Consider the following 22419-nt stretch of genomic DNA (forward strand, 5'->3'; position numbering starts at 1 on the left):
ATATATCATCATCATCATCATCGTTTAACGTCCGCTTTCCATGCTAGCATGGGTTGGACGATTTGACTGAGGACTGATGAAACCGGATGGCAACACCAGGCTCCATATATACATATATGTCTGTGTGTTTGTTTGTGTGTCTGTGTTTGTCCCCCCAACATCGCTTGACAACCAATGCTGGTGTGTTTACGTCCCCGTAACTTAGCAGTTCGGCAAAAGAGACTGATAGAATAAGTACTAGGCTTCTAAAGAATAAGTCCTGGGGTCGATTTGCTCGACTAAAGGCGGTGCTCCAGCATGACCACAGTCAAATGACTGAAACAAGTAAAAGAGTAAAAGAGTAGAGAAAGAAAACAAATACAAAACAGTGAAACCAACAAGTCAATAACTACAAAACCTTGTTAATTCAAGTTGTTGTCATTTTCTCAACCATCAATACAGTTTGGAAGTCTTCATAAAAGGACAAAGGTTTTAATAGAATTATTGCTTTACTAATCCTATTGCTGAAAAAATCCAACATCAACAAAACACTGCTCTCTCTTTCACACACACACACACACACAAAGAACATATATATTGAATGAAGATGTTTGTTTTTACAGTTTTTCACATGCATAAAAAAGCAAAAATACAAACAAAATACCATCCCAACATAAATTTTTAAAAGTAAAAATCGCTCAAAGTAGAATGAATTTATGTCAAACATGGTAGGAATCAATTAATCCTTTCTCACCTAGACTGGGTTTTTAGGATAACATCTCAGTGCCTATTCTGAATAAGATATGTTACACATTACTACAGTGGGAGTCGAGTTGCATGAAACATCGATAAAACCAATTTTTCTTTCCTACTATTTTTTTTTTCTTTTATATCTGCTTGTTTATTTTATTTTGATTGAATGCTATCAACAACAAATAGAACATTGACTGCCTTTTCATCTGTTATATTAGGAACATGCAATCAATTTCAATGAATGCTAAGTAATGACACATTTTTACTGGGAGAAAATTATCAGTTTAAAACTGTTTCCTGTCGTCTACGATTTCAGAAAGAAAAAAGAAAGGAAACGAAAAAAATAAATAAATAAATGAATGAATTAGGTAAGAAAAATAAGAAAAAAATGATAGAGAGATAAAATAATATGGGGAAAACACTCGGTGGCTGCTGGAAAAGAATAGGGTTGATCGTTTCTGAACACTTCGATCATCTCACACTTTCAGACACATATACACTAACACACTCACTCCCATATACACAGACATACACACAAAACAGAGTCTCATGCATGTAAATAGACAATTATTGTAATGCTAATATATGTAGAATGAATTTTTCGGATTCTGAAACCTGTAGATGATTTACTGAGCTGGGTTCAGAGCAAAGTATATTAAGTGGCTTAGATTAAAGGCTGTGATATTCATAAGAGTAATATGGCTATTCACTAAAAATATGGTATATGGTACCTTGATAAATTTGTATATGCCCCATAACAAAAACAAAAAAAATAGATTGGCTGACAAAATGGTAGTTATTAAAAGGAAGAAAAGAAAGCAATTGCATTTCAAGTTGGAGACAATATTTATGTTAGTATCTATTTTACTATGCAAGCAACAATAGCTGAAATCTATAAGAAACTCTTATATTTGCATGTCATTTTAAATGTTGGCTATTATTCTTAACACCAAACACTATTCTAAACAAACTATTTTTCTGATATGCTTCTACCATAGATATTTTTCAAGTATACAATTCTATAGGTGAAATATGTGATATTTACTTACTGATAGTTATAACTATGCAGATTACAACTACTTTCAGAAAAATCCTACATTCATCAGGCCTGTGTTTGAATAACAAATGCATCCATAGTTATAAAATCAGATGGTTTAACTATACCTAATGAATGTAGAAATTTTCTATAGACCCACTTAGTGTCTGCATTCTTATATGAAACTAGTGGTAGCCAGTATATGAATAACTTTGTTATACCCATTAATAAGTAAATATTTCACTCTTCATTTAAAGTTTTCAAGACAAAGAAATACAAACATACACACATATGTATACATATATATTTACATATACAATGGGCTTCTTTAAGTTTCTGTCCACCAAATCCATTCACAAAGCTTTGGTCATCCCTGAGGTAAAGTAGAAGACACTTGCCCAAGATATCATACAGTAGGACTGAACCCAAAACCATGTGGAGTTTCTTAAGCACACAGCCACACCTGAACATTATATCACATGTCCAATCATCATTTTCATTAGAAAATGCATTGTGTACAAACAGGGACCAGACACAATGAAGATGATACATCTAATTGAAAACAACACCAAACCTGAAAATGAGAGAGATTGCAGCATCAAGTGATCCATGGATTCCAGTCCATGGATCAGTTCTTTAGGGCTAGGTCTGGACAATATGCTGGGTGTGGCATCAGTTCAGTTCCTTCAAGTTCCTGGAGTTTATCTCAAGTCATTCGAGCAGTGTGGGGTCTTGTGTTACGTTGTCGTAGACGAGGTCACTTTCTTTTAAGCAATGTCAGATATTTTTGCCACTGAATGGCACATGTCCACTCCAGATGTTCAGAACACTGGTTTGACTGTCTGGAATGAACTTGTAGTGAATTATCCCATCGTAATTCCACCTGATACAAAGCATCACCTTACGTTTGAAATGTACATGTTAGGAGACAGATTCCGGAAGCTGCCTCTTGCTTAATGACTGCTTATGAATGTTAGAATTGCAGAAAAATATCTCCCTCGGTTTACAACTTGTTCCAATCCATGGCCCACTTCCTGCACTCATGATGTTTCATCAACCGAGAAGAGGTAGAAGCTTCAGTGAAGGAGTTCTTCACCACGAAGAATAAGGACTAGTATTATCATGGGATCAAAGAACTGGCAGAAAGGCAGCTTCAGATGGTGCAACACTATGGCCCCCTACTTTGAACTTTTGTTGTAAGTTGAAGAATAAACCAACTAAGTTACCAAAATCTTGCAACACAATACATGCCGGTATAATAACCTCAACATTCATTCTTACCATTTTACCTTTACGAAAGCTAAATATTCATTGTAACAGATTTAACCCTCATTTCATAAATGGAAGGTGGACATATTGATAGTAAAAACATCATTACTTTATGCACATGTGTGAAATATCCAGATGTAATATTTGTTTCATTGAGATAAAAGGTCTACCTTGGATAAGTGTTTAAATAAGAACATCTGCAATAAAACAAAAGAAGATAGGGGCAGGAAATTACCAAATTGCTGCGTAACAGTTGCTTGCACTTTTGATACAAACAGATGTGTATGTGTGTGTGTGTGTGTGTGTGTGTGAGAGAGAGGGGGGAGGGAGAGGAGAGAGAGGGGGAGAGAGAGGAGAGAGATATGGGAAATAAGTAAATAATATATGTAGACAGTTAAAATACTAGTAAAAATCTCATCAAAATGCCTATCATCCTCTATATCCAAATAATATAGAGAAGTCTCAAAAACAAAACAGAGGGGAAATATGGAAGAGGAAGAAAAGAAAAAGAACTTGGCAGAGCGAGGGAGAGAGAGAGAGAGAGAATATATGAAAAGGAGAGAAACAGTTTATGAAAGAATAAGTGAGAAAGAAAGCATGATGAAGAAGAGAAAGAGAAATTTCTTTATTTTCTCCTTAATATTGCTAATTTCTTCAGATGATAATACTTTCCAAAATGCTTCATGAAACAACAACAACAACAACAATAATCATTTTGTCTTTCAAGTTTTAGTGAAGTCAGTCAGATGTTCTTTGAAAAGAACAACACTCCAAAATTACACAACCGCCCATTCTTTCTTTATCACAGTTCTTCCAGAATAAGGCAAATTACTTAATTTTAACATTTAAATTCTGGTTCAGAAGTATCTTATCAAGATAATAATGGCTCAATTAACTCCCACTAATTAAATACACTTATATTAAAATGTAAACATGTTTTACATACAGCACATTGTCTATAAAATATTTTGCTCCTAACTATAAACTTCTAGAGTTTTCCCTTTTTTTAAAATTTTCTCTCTCAGTTTGAACTTTCTAGATTTATTATTTCAACAACTTCCAGAGTTATTTTTTATTTATTTATATTTATTTGCTTCTACTTTTTAACCTAAATGCTTCAGGGGCCCCATACTCTCATTTGTTCAAATGGGCAATGAAAAATCTAGGTTTGGGTGGAATGACTCATGAAAACTATACAAACCACATAGAGGGGTGCTAAATATTAGATATGAACTCAGTGAAGAAGTAGAAATGTAGGTGGATAACAAATATGTATAAAAAAAGAAACTATCTTTCCACATCCATCGGAGTGTGAAGCGCACCTCACGAACACAGGTTCGTGAGACGGTTGTGATTTGTAAACAGTTTTGAGTAGGAACCGGAAAATGAAGTATGAACATGCAATGCACATGTGCACACTGAATTTGTAAAATGGAAGAAGAGGATAAAAACGCAATGCACGTGTCGAAATAAAACAGAAGAGAAGAATAAAAATGCAATGTGCATGTTAAAATAAAATGGAAGAGAATGAAAATGCACTGTCAAACAAGTAATGTGGTGGTGTGCATGCCATGTCTGACAGCCACTATCATGCAGCTTTGCTGCAATTTTCTTGTTTGCATCCTATTCGTTGAGATAGTATCACAGGAGATATGGACCTGAAAACAATAGTTCTGGACACTGACAACTTTGATCTCAATGAAGAAATAAAAATAAAATAATAGTCTTAATGCTTCACAGCAGGATGAATAGAATTGTATTTAAAAACATGACTAAGAATGAAATACTGCAGTAGAATGGTCCTCAAGAGATCTGTAGCGTCAAGATCAGTATGCTGGAAAGGAGAAGGCAGGAACTTAGTATTGTTTAATGAGTTCAAAGACAAAACACAATGAATTTTATGTAGAATAAAACAAACCACCATAGTTGAGTTCAATCAGAAACATTAGGAAATAAAAAGAAAATGCTAAAATTAATAAGAATAAAAATACATTATTAAATTATCTCTCACCAGACTTTCATCTTCAAGCCACTCTCTTAGAAATTTTAATGCACTTGAAGAAGCATGCTCCAGGATTTGCTGCTTATTTTCACATTGCTCCAAAGTTCCTTTTAAATCTTCCAATAGGAATATAGCTCTGGCATTCTGTAAACGGCCCTTCACTGTAGGTCTTGTAGCTAAATTGCTGTTTCGATATTCACGTTTTGTACCTGAAAGAAATTTCAAAAAATGATATGTTCAAAAGTTTTAATAACAAATGGCATATTCTAAATAAAGCAACTGCTTTCTAACTTCAGTGTTTGGAAATCAGATTTGCATGGTAAGTAAATGAAAAACAACTCTGCCTAATCTCTAAACAAAACATTAAATTTGGTTTTCTGATGATCTGATGCTTAATATAGAACATGATGACTTAAAACAATGACAGTTAAGTGTCTCACCTGAAGAGAAAATCCCACACCTGAAGCAAGAATTTTACACTAAACTGACAAGAGAAACTATATATAGTCACTTAATGTGCTAGAAAGAGTAACCAAACATCCCATAAATCATACTCTGTCATCTTAAACAAAGAAGCCCTTAAATAACGTAATCCCCCCAGAAAAAAAAAGACCTTCTGAGTTCAAATTCCGCTGAGGTCAACTTTGCCTTTCATCCTTTCAGGGTTGATAAATTAAGTACCAGTTGCATACTGGGGTCAATCTAATTGACTGGCCTCCTCCCCAAAAATTTCGGGCCTTGTGCCTACAGTAGAAAAAAAACAAAGGCTAAATGCCCTTTTCAACTGAACATTGATTTAATCTATAGCCAACATATATACATGTCATTTCTTCATAGATTCTTTTTTTATGTTTTAATTGATTCAGTTATTGAACTGTCACCATGCTACAGCACCATCTTGAAAGGCTTAGGGGTTAGTTGCACAAATTGTCCATCCCCCAGCACTTCTTTTTTAAAGCCTGGTACTTATTCAATTGGTCTTTTTGCCAAGCCACAAAGCTACAAGGATGTAAACAAACTAACACTAGTTGTCAAGCAGCGACAGTGGGACAAATACAAAGATATACACACACGCACACACACACATATATATATGACATGCTTCCACACCATTTCCATCCACCACATTCACAAGGTATTGGTCAGCCTTGTCCCAGACCATGCTGGGATAGAACCCAAAACCACATGGTTGCAAAACAAGCTTTGTAACCCCACAGCTCTGCCTGTACCTATTCTGAAGACTGCACATTTACTACCAATCATGTCCCATACAGCATCACACTTCTTTCGTATGCAGATAGCCTTGCTTTTTTTTTATATGAAGAGAGAAGCCTTTTGTTATCAATTGTTTCCTTATGTATTGGAGCCCTTTCTTTTATTTTTACTTTCACTACTACAGTCTATCTCCACCACTTGTTAAGTGACTTAATTAACACAAATTATCAACTACATCTGGTGAGATATCTGAAACATTCATGGGATTTTATTTCCCAGATGTCTTATCATTAACTATTCCTGTACATTTAGTGCAGCTGACCATTTCTCTAAATTTAAGGCATCTGAAATTATGGTTCCTTATCAGGCTTCCAGAAGGTGGCACAACATCTTTTTGTTTATAGAATGTAACATATATTTTAAATTAAAGTTTTCATTTTGCTTTTATTTTTGTATTCTTTCATTTCTTTAATTATGAACAGAATTTAATATTAAATATGACAACAAACTGGCAGAACATTCTGAGTTCAAATTCCACCGAGGTCAACTGCTTTTCATTCTTTTAGGGTTGATAAATAGAGTACCAGTTGAGTACTGAGGTCGATGTAACTGACTTGCCCTCTTCCCCGAACTTGCTGGCTTTGGCCCAGAATTTGAAATCAATATTAAATATTATATAAGAAAATGAAAATTGAATCAAAATAATTTTAAATAATTTTATTTTCAAATTTTATCAAGGACTGGAAAGTAACCTTATATGTTAATATATGTTTATCATACTATTATATATGAGCCCTACGTCTATAGAATATTGAATAAAAGGAAAAATAAAAGAGGCTGTTAAGTTCAAAGCCATCTGTTAAATGTTAACTAGTGCAGTAAAGACTACAAAAACATCCAGTTAAGTCAAGGATATAGGTCTTAAATGTAATAACAGCAGAGTGTCACACACTAGATTTCAGACAGAGGTTAAAACAGACTGGATTTTCATTCCCTGCTATAATGAAATTAGGAAATATATTTCTAAGAAATGGTAAAGAATTTTCAAGTTCAAATTCCATTGTGTGTGCACTACCAGTATTTAGATGAATTAAGTTAAATAAACAGTTGATAAGTGTGGCTTTTCCAATAAATATTTTGTGACCGAAAACCTGCTGAGCATTTATAAAATACAAATACACACCGCACTAAAATATACTACACACACCACACAACACACACTCTCTCACTCTCTCTCTGTCTCTTTCACTTTTCATTCATTCACTCTCTCTCTCTCTCTCTCTCTCTCTCTCTCTCTTTCACTTCTCATTCACTCTCTTTCTTTCCCTCTCTCTCTCTCTCACTTATTTGACAAACAAGGATGCACTTGAGCTAATGAAGGAGCCTCAATGTGATCTCTCAATCTGGCAGAAATGACAGCCAAATCTTCAAATTACTTTGTATCACCTTAGAGGAGAGAGGGACACAGTGAGCAATGGTAGTCCCTGTCATATAATAAATATGGGGCAGTCAGACTGGATTGTCTTTGATCATGATTTTGCTTCATCAGGGCTGACCTCAAGCTGAAGAACAACAACCACAATAATAACTTCCATTCTCTCAACAAGCCAACAAAGGAGCCTGTACATGCTAGAAATAGCAGCTGAGTCTCCTTCGAATCATGCCCTACTGTCTTAAGGGAAAGTGAAATATACTGGATAATGTAGTATCTGATAGCTATCCTCCTCACCCCATATAAGGGTCATGGGTCTGCTCAAAGAGGGATGGCTAATCTGGGACTAAACAACAACAAAACCACACAAACAACAACAAAACAACACTCACTAATACAATGTCAAGAGCTGAACTTCCATTTCTGTTCAAAGACATTTACCCCCAACCGTCATGCTAGACATTTAACCCAATCTTTTCCACGAGATTTGCATTACTTTGGAAATTTCTCCTCTCCTATCAAAATCAATTTAAATATCAAGTGTACAAACCACCAATAATCATAGCTGAGACTGATCTCAAACTGACCTGAAGTTAGAAAGAGCATGGCATTGAAGAACCAGTGAATGATGCTACAAGGGATTTGACAAACATAACTGATTGATTAACTGAATGATTAACCAATTGAGTGAAGAAGTGAAACAGAACCAGTGCATGTGTTTTACAGGCAATATCAATTCTCTTCATTTGAGAAAGAATTTAAAATAGTCAATATGCTTTGAAATGTCTGTGGAAATAGATTATTTAAAAGTAGAAACAAATTGTTGTTGTAATACATATATAACAAATATGTAATACATATATAACAAATTATATAACAAATATAACAAATAATAGTGCTTAGCATGAGCATCAAAAGCAATATTTTATCAATCTGATTATTAAATAATATTTTTCAGATTTGCAGTAATATAATCGACTGGTTAATATACTTTCCTGATTGCTGGAAAAAAAATTAGCTGTAATTATTATGAAAAATTTATATTTAATAGCTTCAGGTAGTTTCGTCATAAATTGCATTAGCTTTTAAAGTTATTTTAGAAGTAAAATAATTAACATGTTTTTTTTTGAGTGTGACAAATTATTAAGAATATCTACAGCTATTGTTTGAATTGAAGTTAAATATTGCTTGTAAGTTAAAATTATTGTTAATGAGTTTTTAAAGTTACAATTAAATTTTCAAATATTTAAAATAGTTATAATGCAGCTATGTCAGATTTGCTTAACAGGTATTCAAATTTTTAATTAATGAATGAAATTAAATGTAAACTCTCCATAAAATAATATAACAAAGAAATAAACTTTAAAAATAATATTCAATAAAAAAAATCCTTCTAAAATATAAGATTTTTCAAAAACAAATGAATGGTGGGAGTAAATGAATAGATGAAAGAAGTTAAGACTTCTGCTTCTCATTCATATGTTGTCTATTTCTAAGACTGAATTGGGCATGATGGTCCAACAGGGAACTACAGAGGGGTGGGAAAAAAAGAGTCTTTTTATACAATGGTGAAGACTAATTCTGTAACTATGAGAGAGAGGGGAGGAGTGTCATATAAATAGTTTTTAAATCAGTAGCATTTCAGATCTTTTGTATTTCAGCTCTCCATAATTGACAAATCTAACCGTCAAATCTAACTGTCAAATCTAACAGCTGATTGCCAAATAGCAGCTGATGAGATGTCGCACCGTTTCCTTTCTACCATCAACTTCCTGCCTTCTTGAAAGACCTTATCTTAGTGGGTGATTGATTGCAATCATCAACCCTGATTGATTAATTTCTTGTTGATGTTATCAAGTATTTGTGAATTTTATTTAAGTGGTCAAGTTTTTGCCAACAATCAGGCAATTTTTATATTTGTTCAAAGAACATTAGTGATCAGCTTCTTGAAGTCATCAACTCATTAAAAAAAATATCTGGCCGTTTACCAAAAATTGAAGTTCCATTGTTTAAACTCTTTCATGAAAACATGTCCAGTAACAAGGAAGTGCTATCTTGCATGGTAAGGGTATCCAAGTGAAGGCATCCTGGTAAGGGCAACTGGCCATAGAAAAATCTGCCTTACGAAATTCTGTCTGACCCATGTAAGAGTGGAAAAGTGGATGATGATGATGATGATGATGGTGGTGGTGTTGTTGTTGTTGTTGTTGCTGTTGTTGGTGGTGGTGGTGTATGTGTGCATGTACACATGTAAATATTTTGCAACTAGAATATAATTTTACTTCCTACAGGAAATTTTCTGAAAATTAAAATATTTTTTTTTTTAAATGTGCAATTAAAAATATAAATGAAAGCATAAAGAGTGAAAAAAAAAGTGGTTAGATAAATCATTAGAAGCATATTAGTTGAAGACATGTTAGTGTTAACAAAAAGGACAAAGTAAGCATGTGATGTTCTATCACAGATATTTTCTGTTCAACTTGAAGATAAAAAAAACAAAAAAAAACAGAAAAACCTTTATTACTCCATTATATTCTCATACAAGAATTACAAATGAGATTAACTGGAAAATAATTTCCTTTTAAGACGCAGCCCAGGCTGTTTATTAACTATCTTCCACATTTTAGATACATAATACCCAAGTAAAGGGCAGGATTCTTAGGACCGGCACTCCACGGAGAGTAGGTTTACTGGAACGGAGTTGAATTAGGGCTAAATAACAATAAAGATGTTGCTAACATGTTTCCATCACCATTGTTATCCATTTTATAAACTGCTCTCTTTAATTCATATCAATTAATGTCATAACAATAACTAATTTAGCCATTTGTATTCATAGTGTAAATACATCATGAAAAGCAAATTTTAATTTACTGTAATATTTGTCCATGGATATCACTTGTGGCCATACAGCATTTAAAGCATAATTTTTTTATCAGAGGCAGACGAAAATCATCCAAGTTGCAACTGATGAGAATGTTAGATATGCAATTCTGCAGTAAATTTGCTTTTTTGCAGTGTTTTTACATTAGATAACTATTTTAATCTATTAATGCTGTTTCTGTTGCACATAATGGATTATTATTCAGCCATGTGGCTATTCACAATACTGGTGATTGTTCATTCACAGTTTTTCTGTGTCAGTGGTGACAGATTTCGTCTTAGCATGTGGTTACTGTGAGTACATGCTACTGACAATGGTCAATGAGACAGAAATGCATGTAGCATTCTTAACAGCCACTGCTAGGACGATTTCCTTCTGCCTCCAATACATATTGCATTTTTAAATGTGGCATGTCCCATGAGAGATATTTCAGTGTGGTTGATGCCAGTACTACATGACTGGGACCTGTGCCAGTGGTACATATAAAGCACCATTCGGGCATGGCCAATGCCAGTGCCGCCTGACTGGCATCTGTGCCAGTGTCATATAAAAAATACCATTTGAGTGTGGCCAGTGCAAGTGGCATGTAAAAAACATCATTCAAGCATGGCTGATGCCAGTGCCGTCTGACTGGCTCCTATGCCAATGACATGTAAAAAGCACCTACAACACTCTCAGAGTGGTTGGAGTTAGGAAGGGCATCCAACTGTAGAAACCTTGCCAGATCAGATTGGAGTCTGGTGCAGCCTCCTGACTTGCCAAACTGTCCAACCCATGCCAGCATGGAAAGCAGATGTTAAATGATGACAATGATGATGAAACACCATAGTAAAATTGCTTTTTGTGATGTATTTACATTATGTTACACAGATGGTTATTTTAATATATTACAGCTTCTGTTGCATGTAATGAATAATTAATTTATTGAAATTATGATGATAAACTATGAAATTAGTGCATGTATGAGCTAAGACTTTTAATATTTCAATGAAAGTGATGAAACAATGATAGCTGAGTAAGCAAATATGGAAAAAAAGAGAAGGTGTGCTGTTCTTAAAGGAAATTGATTCAATGCCTTACCAGAAAATTTTTGTTTCTCAGGAGGTGGCTGAGAGTATACTGGAAAGGAATTTGCAAAATTAAAGCTGTGTAATTTCTTTTGTATTCAACAGATATATATATATTGTCTATAATAATCAAGTTTAAAACCATTATCAAACCGACATTTTGTCTCTGCTTTACTTAGAGTATTAAATTTATTCACATCACTGATTATGTCAGCTTATTTTAGAACTGTTCATGTTCTGCTCTCTATTACATTAAATACTTATTTTTTCCAAAAAAGAATTATGTTGTTTCATTGAAAATTCTGATACACTTTTTTTTTTTGCCTGTATTAGTATTCAGTGGGGAAAAAAATAACAACCTAGTAATGACACAAAGAATCTACTTTTGTATCTTTGTAACAACTTTGCAGGAATTTTGAGTATTGCACCAAAATATCAACATTAATATAACGAAGCAGAAATTATGCAAGAAGTTAGAAGAAACTACTTCAGTATTAAGTAAAAGTGATATATTTATTTATACAAATAGTATAAATATACAAACACATTTTATACATGCACAACCCATGCCAGTATAGAAAAAATGATATTAAATGGTGATGATGATGATGATGACGATGACAAACTATAACGATAGTGAACTTTCCAAATAATGGCAAAGTTAGGGATTTGAGATAGAGGTATTGAGAATTTTCTGCTGTCTGGGAAGTTGTTTCTTTATAATGCATTTATTACAAATGTAAATGGGGACCCAGCATATAATGTTGCAAAGATATAATTTGCTGAATATCACACAATTTACTAAATGTACAGAAAACAATTAGGACCGTTAATTTTTTTGTTTTTTAAATCTTGAAAATGATAGATAACAAACATGTGATCATTATGGGAATTGTACAGATCTCAAAATGTACAGAATTGTACAGATTTCAAAATGTTGAGCCACAAAAACAAGATGGTATAAGATGAAAGCAAGTGAGGGTTTGATATACACCAAACTCATCAATCCATGCTGACATGGAAAAAGAAGAGTAAAGTGTTGATAACTTGAAGCAAAAAAATATATCATTATTTTAATGAGTCTGAAAAGTATTGTTACACTTTTCATATTTGCAAATGCAGACAATTCAAAGAAAATTCTTTGAAATAATGATGTTGAAAATAAGAAGAAAATTACTAACAAATAATCTGATATTTGGTTGAAAAGACAGCTACAAAAGTCTATTACAAATAACCCAAAGAAAACAGACATAACATTATACAGACGTAACTGTAAATTTAAGTAAGTCACTTGCTTAGAAGAATTTTTCAATTGTCAGGTATAACATTTTGACATTTACTGAGAAATCTTCCTCAGCTATTGTCATATTTTTAAAAGTTTAAAATAAAAAAAATATTATTTGTACAAGAGAGTACAATTATTTTATGAGTACAATGTATGGGGAGTAGAAAGTGAGAAACCGAAATTAAGAAAAGAAATTTCAAATCGCACTAACATTCTCTCGCCTTTCTTTTTGAAGACAAAGCTTGTAAAATGCTTTGAGCAAAATTCTGTAAAGCCAAAATGAAAGTAAGAAAATCAATTAAAAAATAGATTTTCTCCAGTACAGTTATTAACAAATAACAACAAATTATAGTGACCAATACAAAAATTTCATTAGACATTGAGGACATTTATCTCAATCAGTTTTTTTTAATTGAAAATAAACTATGCAATTCAATGTAATGCAAGCATGCACACAAACACACACTCACAATACTCTTGTTTTATTACCTCCACCTTAGTGAAGGTGGAGGTATTGTTTTCAGTTGTGTTTGTCCATGGACAAGATATCTCAAGAACAGCAGGATGGATTTGGATGAAACTTTTAGGGATGTTTGGCCTCATGACTGGCACAAACTGATTAGATTTTGGGATTGATTTGCTACCGGACAAGGATTCTGGATTAGTTTTCCGTTTTTTTTTACTTAATTTTTGAGAGTGGTCAGGGTCATTTTTAGTATTTTCGTTTGAGAACAGTTGAATATATTTCAGATATTCTCATTTTAAAAATTATCTCTGGTTAATCGTTGAAAGGACGTTGATGTTGCCTTGGCGGAGGTTTGCACTCTCTGAGAGCTCTTGTTTATATTTTATTCATTTACTTTTTACTTGTTTCTCTCACTGAACTCCAGTCATGCTGGAGCACCACCTTGAAGGGTTTAGTTGAACAAATTGACCCCAGTGCTTATTTTTAAGTCTGGTGTTTATTCTATCAGTCTCTTTAAGCTAAACCACTAAATCTAGGTTTTGGATCTGGCCCAGATATTAAAGAGGTTGAGAACCACTGGACTAGACAATACTACTGAAAGGATTTGAACTCATAACTGACAAAGATGAAATTAAATATGGCAAGGTATTCTGGTTTAGTTTTTTTTTAGTGTTCTCAGTCCGTTATTGTTTTCTTTTGAAAAAAAATAAAGAACCCAACAATGCAATAAAATGTGTGTAAAAATGTGTGTTTTAATTAAAGTTCATTATAATTTCTACTTTTGCCAATATATATGTAAAGGCACATGGCTTAGTGGTTAAGGTGTTAACTCACGATTGTGAGATCATGGGTGCCATTCCCAGACCGGGCATTGCATTGTGCTCTTGAGCAAAGCACTTCATTTCACGTTGCTCTGTGACCATTTCATCATCTAACACAGGGAACCCATTGCACCTGTACAGGTAATGTCGATTTGATGGAGGGAGTGAGCTTATGTGTACACAGACCACTATAAACAAATCATCTGTGTAGTTGTTCAATAAGAAACTTCATGCGTTGTCTAACGACGGGAGAGTCCATCATATATATATATATATATATATATATATATATATATATATATATGTATAGACAAATCACAAGATCAATGTTAGGAAACAACTATAGTCAATTGTGTTGGTCCCCAGTATATTACCAGTACTTATTTTATCAACATTATGGTTATGAAGAACAAAATCAATCCCTTGATTTTATACTATCTGATAATTAGAAAAATGATAATAAAAAACTGATATTAATAGTTATTTTATTAATATTCCACATCTGACCAGATATTTTCAATGTCATGACTCAAATTTTGTTTGTTAATTGTTAGTCCACAGTGACAGAGCAGCTTAATACAAATTCATTAATAAACCTATACATAGATTTTATTTTTCCCTATGGTCTTAACATTTTAAAGATTTGGCTATGTTACATATACAACAATATACAAACTGATAGAAATGCCACATCTTGTCTAAAATAGTAGGAAAATTTTTATCTCTTGTGAAATAACACACACACGAAAAAAAAAAATCAATATTGTGGTAAATGATATCAGAGTAGATGAAAGAAATAATAGAAAAGAAAATAATATTGTCAACATTGTAACCTTCATTCATTTGTTCATTCTAATTTTTCTTCTGTATCAACAATTTTATGATTAGCTTTTCTTTATTTGCATCATTTAGCACCAACTCTATAAACTGTAGTTCAAATTAGACAAAACCTGTTCTTTAGCTTATTAACAGCCCAATTAGAAATCCTCACTGGAGCTGACTGAAACCTAAGTTCTTATAGTGAAATTATTTCCCTCCAATGAGCCAACTCAATTTTACATCTAATTTGTTCACACTGACACAGTTGGTTAATTCAACATATTTTACATGTTCTCAATTACTTTTTCACTAAGATATAACCTTCATGCTGTAGATATATCAAACCATGAAATGAAAGTGGAAACAATTTAGGGAATAGTTTGATTGACGTTAGTGAATTAATGAATGTACATTTTCTAAGGGATCAGTTCAATATCTACGACAGTTTGAACTTAATGTGCATGGGTCAAAAGATCAGTACATTAATTATGTAGCCTTTGTGCATTTAATGAAGGGCACTTTGCCATTTATTAAACAGGAACCAGGAAGTCTTTCCAGCTCTGCTTAACAATTTATAAAAAGAAACAAAACTACTTAGTGATGGAGCACCAAACTAGCCACAAATCATATAATCTGGTGATTTCCAGATATCATTTCAAACAATGACAATTATTTATAACAGTGGCACAAAGCCAAAAGTTCATTAGGAAGAAATAGAATATTCACACTCAGAATATTAAGAGATTGAAACTAACTGCAGAAAGGCATTTTGTCAAGTATCCACCGATCTCTGCCTCTCCACAACTTAATAATAACTGCAACAACAATAATTGTTTCTAATATTAGAACAAGGATTGAAATTTGTGTGAGGATTTGTTGATTATATCAATCCCAGTACTTGGTTGATACTTTAATAGAGATGAAAGCAAAGTGGATCTCACCAGGATATGAAACGAGAACATAACAGACGATGTCCCTCTCGATCCACAGTAGTGTAAGATAATGTCTTGCATTTTATCTGACACTGTGGGTGAGGAGAGAAATGTAGTCTATTAAATCAACACCAGTACTTGACTGGTACTTATTTTATTGACACTACAAGGATGAAAGATAAAATCAACTTCAGCAAATTTGAACTCAAAACATGAAAGGATACATTGAACTACCACAAGCCTGGTGATCTATTAATTCTGCCGACAACAACACAACTATGATGCAACACTTGGCTTTGAAATAAAAGTATGCAATCAAGGGTAATATTTCAATAATAATAATGGTTATCAAAATGAGTTTTTAATAATTAATTCAACATTAGTTGGAATTTCGAGATCCATATTATATAACAAAACAGATTTGGTTGCGTCACGGTTTTCTCAGAGGCTCTGCAACTCAACTTTCATGCGTGACATTTTCTTTCCTAACAGTCTGATTGGTGTCAATATCACTGAAAGATATTAACACTGATTAATATTGCCAGAAGAACAGATGGTATATGATAGAAACATTTACATATATAATTTGAAATTGAATGACAAATGACAACATTCCTATATGCAATTAAATGATTCCATCAGGAGATTTAACAAGCAACTTGTTCAAAATTAGGCTAATTTAGATTCTAATTATAATGGTTGACATCTCAAGGATTTCACACCCTATTTGATTAAGTATCAATATCGTAATTTATAAGTAAATTATTAAATGAAGAAAATTACTTCAACACAATGCATTTAGATATCTGATATATGTATTTCTATTTGGACATAAGTTGCAGTTAAAATAACAAAGAGTAAATTACATTTTTTTAAAAATAAAATTCAATTAAAATTTTTTTTTGATTAAATTCTACATAGAATGTGTATTCAAACTTAGTGTAAAGAAATCTAAAATTAAAAACCCAAATTCAAGAAAAAGAGAAACTGAATACACACAATCAAAATGCGAAGAGAAGAGTCTGCCTAATGTTGACCCAATTGAGGGACCAGCTATCTGAATTGACAGTACCCTGGTAGATTAAAGTAATTAAGGGTATGTAGACAGGGAAAGCACCCAGCCCATCAGGAATCACTGCTGGTATGAGTTATGGTCTAGTCGACCGTATTGTAAATCAGGTTGTTCATGAAAGAGTCATACCCAATGACTGGTGTACTAGCACCATAATCAATTGCTACAAAGGTAAAGGTGATGCCTTACATAAAAATTATTACAGGGGGGATGTTCCCCCATACTGATGGAATTGCAGTGAAAACAGTCCAGACTCAAGCAGTGGAGGAAAGTCGTTGAAGGTATATGCTCCACAGGGAGTGAAGGATTTAAGTAACAAAATGTTAAATGGTTGATGTTAGAAAGGGCATCGAGCCATCGAAACCATGCCAAAGCTGACATAAGAGCTTGACACAGAGTCCTGTGGTCATTGGATTCTGTCAAACTGCCCAACATAGAAAATTTTTGATACAGTTGAGATTTATTATTATCATTCTCCATACTTGTTTCTTCTGCTAACATAGCTTGGATGGCTGTGAGATAACAACAAACATTCATACATCAAACTCAAACCTTATTGTTCTTTATTACAGTCTATATAACTGAAATCATCATCATTGTTTAACATCTGCTTTCCATGCTAGCATGGGTTGAACGGTTTGATTGAGGACTGGTGAGCCAGAGGCTGCACCAGACTCAATCTGGTCTAGCAAAGTTTCTACAGCTGGATGCCCTTCCTAACGCCAACCACTCAATTTACAATAGGCTGTATAATATTTATTTCAGCAACTTGAAACCTTTAAAAAAAAAAGGGAAATTTTGTATTATTTTTGCGCATTTATCTATATATATGATTATGTGACCATCACCTAAAAGCCTAAATCATCATCATCATCATCATCATCATTCAACATGTTTTCCATGTTGGTGTAAGCTGGAGAGTTTGACAGGAGCTGCTTAGCTGGAGAGCTGCCAGGGCTCCATGTTGGTTTTGGTATGGTTTCTATGGATGGATGCCCTTCCTAATGCCAACCACTTCACATGTAGTGGGTGCTTCTTACATGGCACTGGTGCCCATGAACCTGCAAGATTAGGAATGCTCAGCTGAAGAGGGATGCAGGGGACATGCGTGTGTGCAAGGACAACCACGTATTTACTTAGTCTAACGTGTCTTCTCAAGCACAGCAAACTGCCAAAAGTCTTGGTCTTGTCATCCCCTCTGTGAGGCCTCTAAAAGTTAAACAGTTTATTGCACATGGATCTTAAATTCAAATGCTAATGTATGAAAAAAGAAACAAATATTTTTCAAATATACATTTCAAATTTGTTATAAGAAAATTTTATTTCAATAAAGATTGATTGTTTTTTAATGATTAATAATTAAGGAATTTGTTATAGAAATCTTCAACATGAAAAGACTGACATCATTATATTATTTCTTTAATGTGACATGTGATGAACATTGAGCCACCCAAATCCTCAAAGCACGGATAATACAGTATCCAAGCAACAAGACAAAATTAGTTTAAAAGAATAAGGAATGATGATTATAGAATTAACAAGATTAATAGGAATTTTATTCAAAAGCAACAAATAAACTATCTGAAATATTTAATTTGCTTAGTTATAAAATACTTCCTCAGATTTATTATTATCTTTTGTTTTTTTCTTTAAATACTGAAGAAGCTTCCAAGCATTAATTCTCATATTAATATATGCTGCTTTTTAGCTTGATAGATAGATAGAGGGAAGAGGAGGGAGGTATGGGCATGAATATATTCTTGTTTGGTAAGATGTATTGTATGAATGAACCTTACATTTCACACAACACACTGTATTAATAAGATTCATATTTTCTGCTACTGAGCTTTTCAAAGAAAACATTAGTTATTATTAAATTACAAGTAAAAATGATAAACAAATTTATGTTCATGCATCTCATAAATAAGGTAGTATCTAATATGTTTAATACTCATTTACTCTTTGACGTGTTTCAGGACTTATTCTTTGGAAGCCTAGTACTTATTCTATCGGTCTCTTTTTGCCGAACTGCTAAGTTACAGGGACGTAAACACACCAGCATCAGTTGTCAAACGATGGTGGGGGGGACAAACACAGACACACAAACACAAATATACACACACACACACACACACACACACACATATATATATATATATATATATATATATATACATATATACGACAGGCTTCTTTAAGTTTTCGTCTACCAAATCCACTCACAAGGCTTTGGTCGGCCTGAGGCTATAGTAGAAGACACTTGCCCAAGGTGCCACACAGTGGGACTGAACCCGGAACCATGTGGTTGGTAAGCAAGCCACTTACCACACAGCCACTCCTGCACCAATATAAAAATGATTTTTGAAATATTTTGTGTATTGTAGAAGTGTAACTGATTTATTGCACATAAATTTTAACAGCAAAATTTTATGTGGACCCCTAAGGACCATGTGGATTCCCAGTAGATCAGGGGTTCTATGATTTTTTTCCCCTTTCAAATCAAGGGGGTAACGTCAGCATAAATAAATATATTTTGGGGTAATTGGTTAAAAAAGTTCCCCAACCCCTGCAGTAGATAAACACTGGTTTAGACTATACTTAATATATATCCATTTGTTGAAAATCTTTGTTCATGTCACCAACAATCAACCAAACTCCCTCTACTTAGAATCCTAGACTCAATACTATCTAATTAGTTTCACCTCTGACACTAATTAAACTACATAACCACTACTAACTTAGCTGCTATTTCCAAATAACAGGGGAAAATTATTATATATGCATTATTAATAATGAAACAAAAGAACAAAACACACCTCTTTATCATATATTGGCAAATGGCTTCAGGATTTACTCAGATGTAGAGACAATTTTGTAATAGCTTCAAATATCAAATATAACCGCGGGATTGCCAATGAATATTATTGATTAGGGAAAAGAAAGAGATATATTTAATGCTAAATACTATAGCATCAAGCCAAAAATTAAAAGTTATGGAATATGAAGAGAATGAAAAGAAATATAAATTATCTGATATATTTGTTGTCAAAAGTATACTGGTATTTTTTGGTTGCTTTTCAAATAACCCAACTAACTTGAACTTAATTTCCTTTATTTCTTATAACTGAGACATTTGATTATTACAGAAACTAGCAAAAAGAAAAGAAAAGATTCTTCAAGGTAAGAATCACACAAGATTGCTTGAAGCTCACTTTCTTCCTACACCTCGATCCTTGAATATTACATTTTTATATATATATATATATGTATGTATGTATATAGTACCATCTGAGCGTGACCATTGCCAGGGCAAGCCACTGACTGGCCCCCATGCCAGTGGCACATAAAAAGCACCATCCGAGCGTGATCGTTACCAACGTCGCCTTACTGGCACTTGTGCTTGGTGGTATGTAGAAAACAACATTCAAGCGAGGGTGGTGCCAGTGCCACTGGACTGGCTCCTATGCAAGTGACATGTAAAAACACCATTTAAGCGTGGCCATTGCTAGTACTGCCTGACTGGCACTCATGCCAGTGGCACGTAAAAGCACCCACTACACTCTCGGAGTGGCTGGCATTAGGAAGGGCATCCAGCTGTAGAAACTCTGCCAGATCAGATTGGAGCCTGGTGCACCCATCTGGCTCACCAGTCCCCAGTCAAACCGTCCAACCCATGCCAGCATGGAAAGCGGATGTTAAACGATGATGATGATGATATATGTATGTATATATGTGTATATATATATATATATATATATATATATACACACACATACATGATGGGTTCCTTTCTGTTTCTATCAAACAAATCCACTCACAAGGATTTGGTCAGCCTGAGGCTATAGAAGCCACTTGCCCAATGTTCCATGCAGTAGAACTGAACCCAGAACCATGTGGTTTGGAAGCATTAATAAATCACTAGTATTATATTTGCCAACTCTTCAGAGTTAACAAATCCAATTCCAACAAATCTACAGATCTGAACTCAATAATGGAATGGACTCCAATAGATATTGTTGATCACCCAGGTTTCTGTACAATCTCCACATTATAATAGTGCAAAGTTCAAGAAGTAGGAAATAGATTAAAATATTTTAACATTTCTTTGTCTATAATAATTTTATAAATCTGTAAATTTTCAATGTAAGCTGTCAAAATTTTCTCGTTTCCTTTTCACTAATCACAAGCCTTGATGAAAAAATATACAACGAGTCAACTGATAAACATAACATGACTAATATATTTCAATGTATTCAGTCATTCTTCGCACCACACAGTCACACAAAACACTGACATATTTTGGCAATATTTAACAGCATTTTTTAACATTGTTAAATGAAATTACCTTAGTGTTTAATGAATCTCAGTTAATTAGAGTTAACAAAGACGACAATGCTGAGTGTTTAAAAAGAGACATTAAGTCTCTGAAAGTTTGGAATTAGTATCTTTAACTAAATTATTCAATTTTCGACAGTAAAATTTGACATGAACAAAGACAAAGATTTTGTAAATTTTCAGATTATAAAATAATACACTCCACCCCCCACACACACAAATAAAAGGAAAAAATAAACCAAATGAACCAGTGTCCTAGTAGAGTATTTAACAGCAACAGTTTAGTACATACTTCAAAAATATATTTTATCTTAGCCATCTACAAAGTGATGGGGATACAAAATAAGCATCCTTGGAATGAAATCAAAATGCTTGCTTGCTTCCACTAACATATTTTAGGTTGTCCTACATCTGTAGGATCTAACTCTTACAGTTAATGACATTAGAATCGTTGCCATTTTAATGCTTACTTTTTGATGCCAGGGTCAGATGGAGGTACCTGAGGAAGAGTTTCTACAATCAGATGCCCTTCCTGTTGCCAACTCTTACCTGATTCCAAGCAAGGTAATATTTTCCCATAGCCAGTCATGATTTTACAGAATATTAAAAATTAATGACATTCATTTACAACAATCACACAATGTCAAAACAAAGGGACACAAACATGTACTACTGCTACTGCTGCTGCTACTACTACTACTACTACTACTACTACTACTACTACTACTACTACTACTACTACTACTACTACTACACCACCACCACCACCACCAAAACCACCACCACCACCACAACCACCACCACCACCATCATCATCATCATCATCATCTAACATTCACTTTCCCGTGCTCTCACAGGCATCCTATCACCAACCCTCACCTGTTTTGAAGGTAATATTTCTCTGTGACCAGAGGCTTTTATGGAAGATTGGAAACAAAGGTCATTACTTACATGACAATGTCACTCACAGCTATCACACAGTATCAAAGCCAGGAGACAGCAACATACACACACACACCCATACATTCATATATATATATATATATATATAT

The 22419-nt window shown here is 33.6% G+C and overlaps 1 protein-coding gene across 12 annotated transcripts in view; it reads right to left on the minus strand.

Annotated features, from left to right (window-relative positions):
* Positions 1–22419, minus strand: part of LOC106877289 (liprin-beta-1) — a 370011-nt gene that overhangs the window by 301741 nt on the left and 45851 nt on the right. For 11 of the 12 annotated variants that reach the window (XM_052969202.1, XM_052969204.1, XM_052969203.1 and 8 more), the window contains exons 3-4: positions 11651–11689; positions 5049–5248 (exon numbers count right to left, since the gene is read on the minus strand). In XM_052969202.1, the coding sequence (XP_052825162.1) occupies positions 5049–5248; positions 11651–11689 (239 nt within the window). The remainder of the gene's footprint in view (positions 1–5048; positions 5249–11650; positions 11690–22419) is intronic. The other variant, XM_052969201.1, reaches the window with a different exon arrangement.

The sequence above is a fragment of the Octopus bimaculoides genome, chromosome 7, assembly GCF_001194135.2.
Source record: "Octopus bimaculoides isolate UCB-OBI-ISO-001 chromosome 7, ASM119413v2, whole genome shotgun sequence".
In the NCBI taxonomy this organism is placed as follows: Eukaryota; Metazoa; Mollusca; class Cephalopoda; order Octopoda; family Octopodidae; genus Octopus; species Octopus bimaculoides.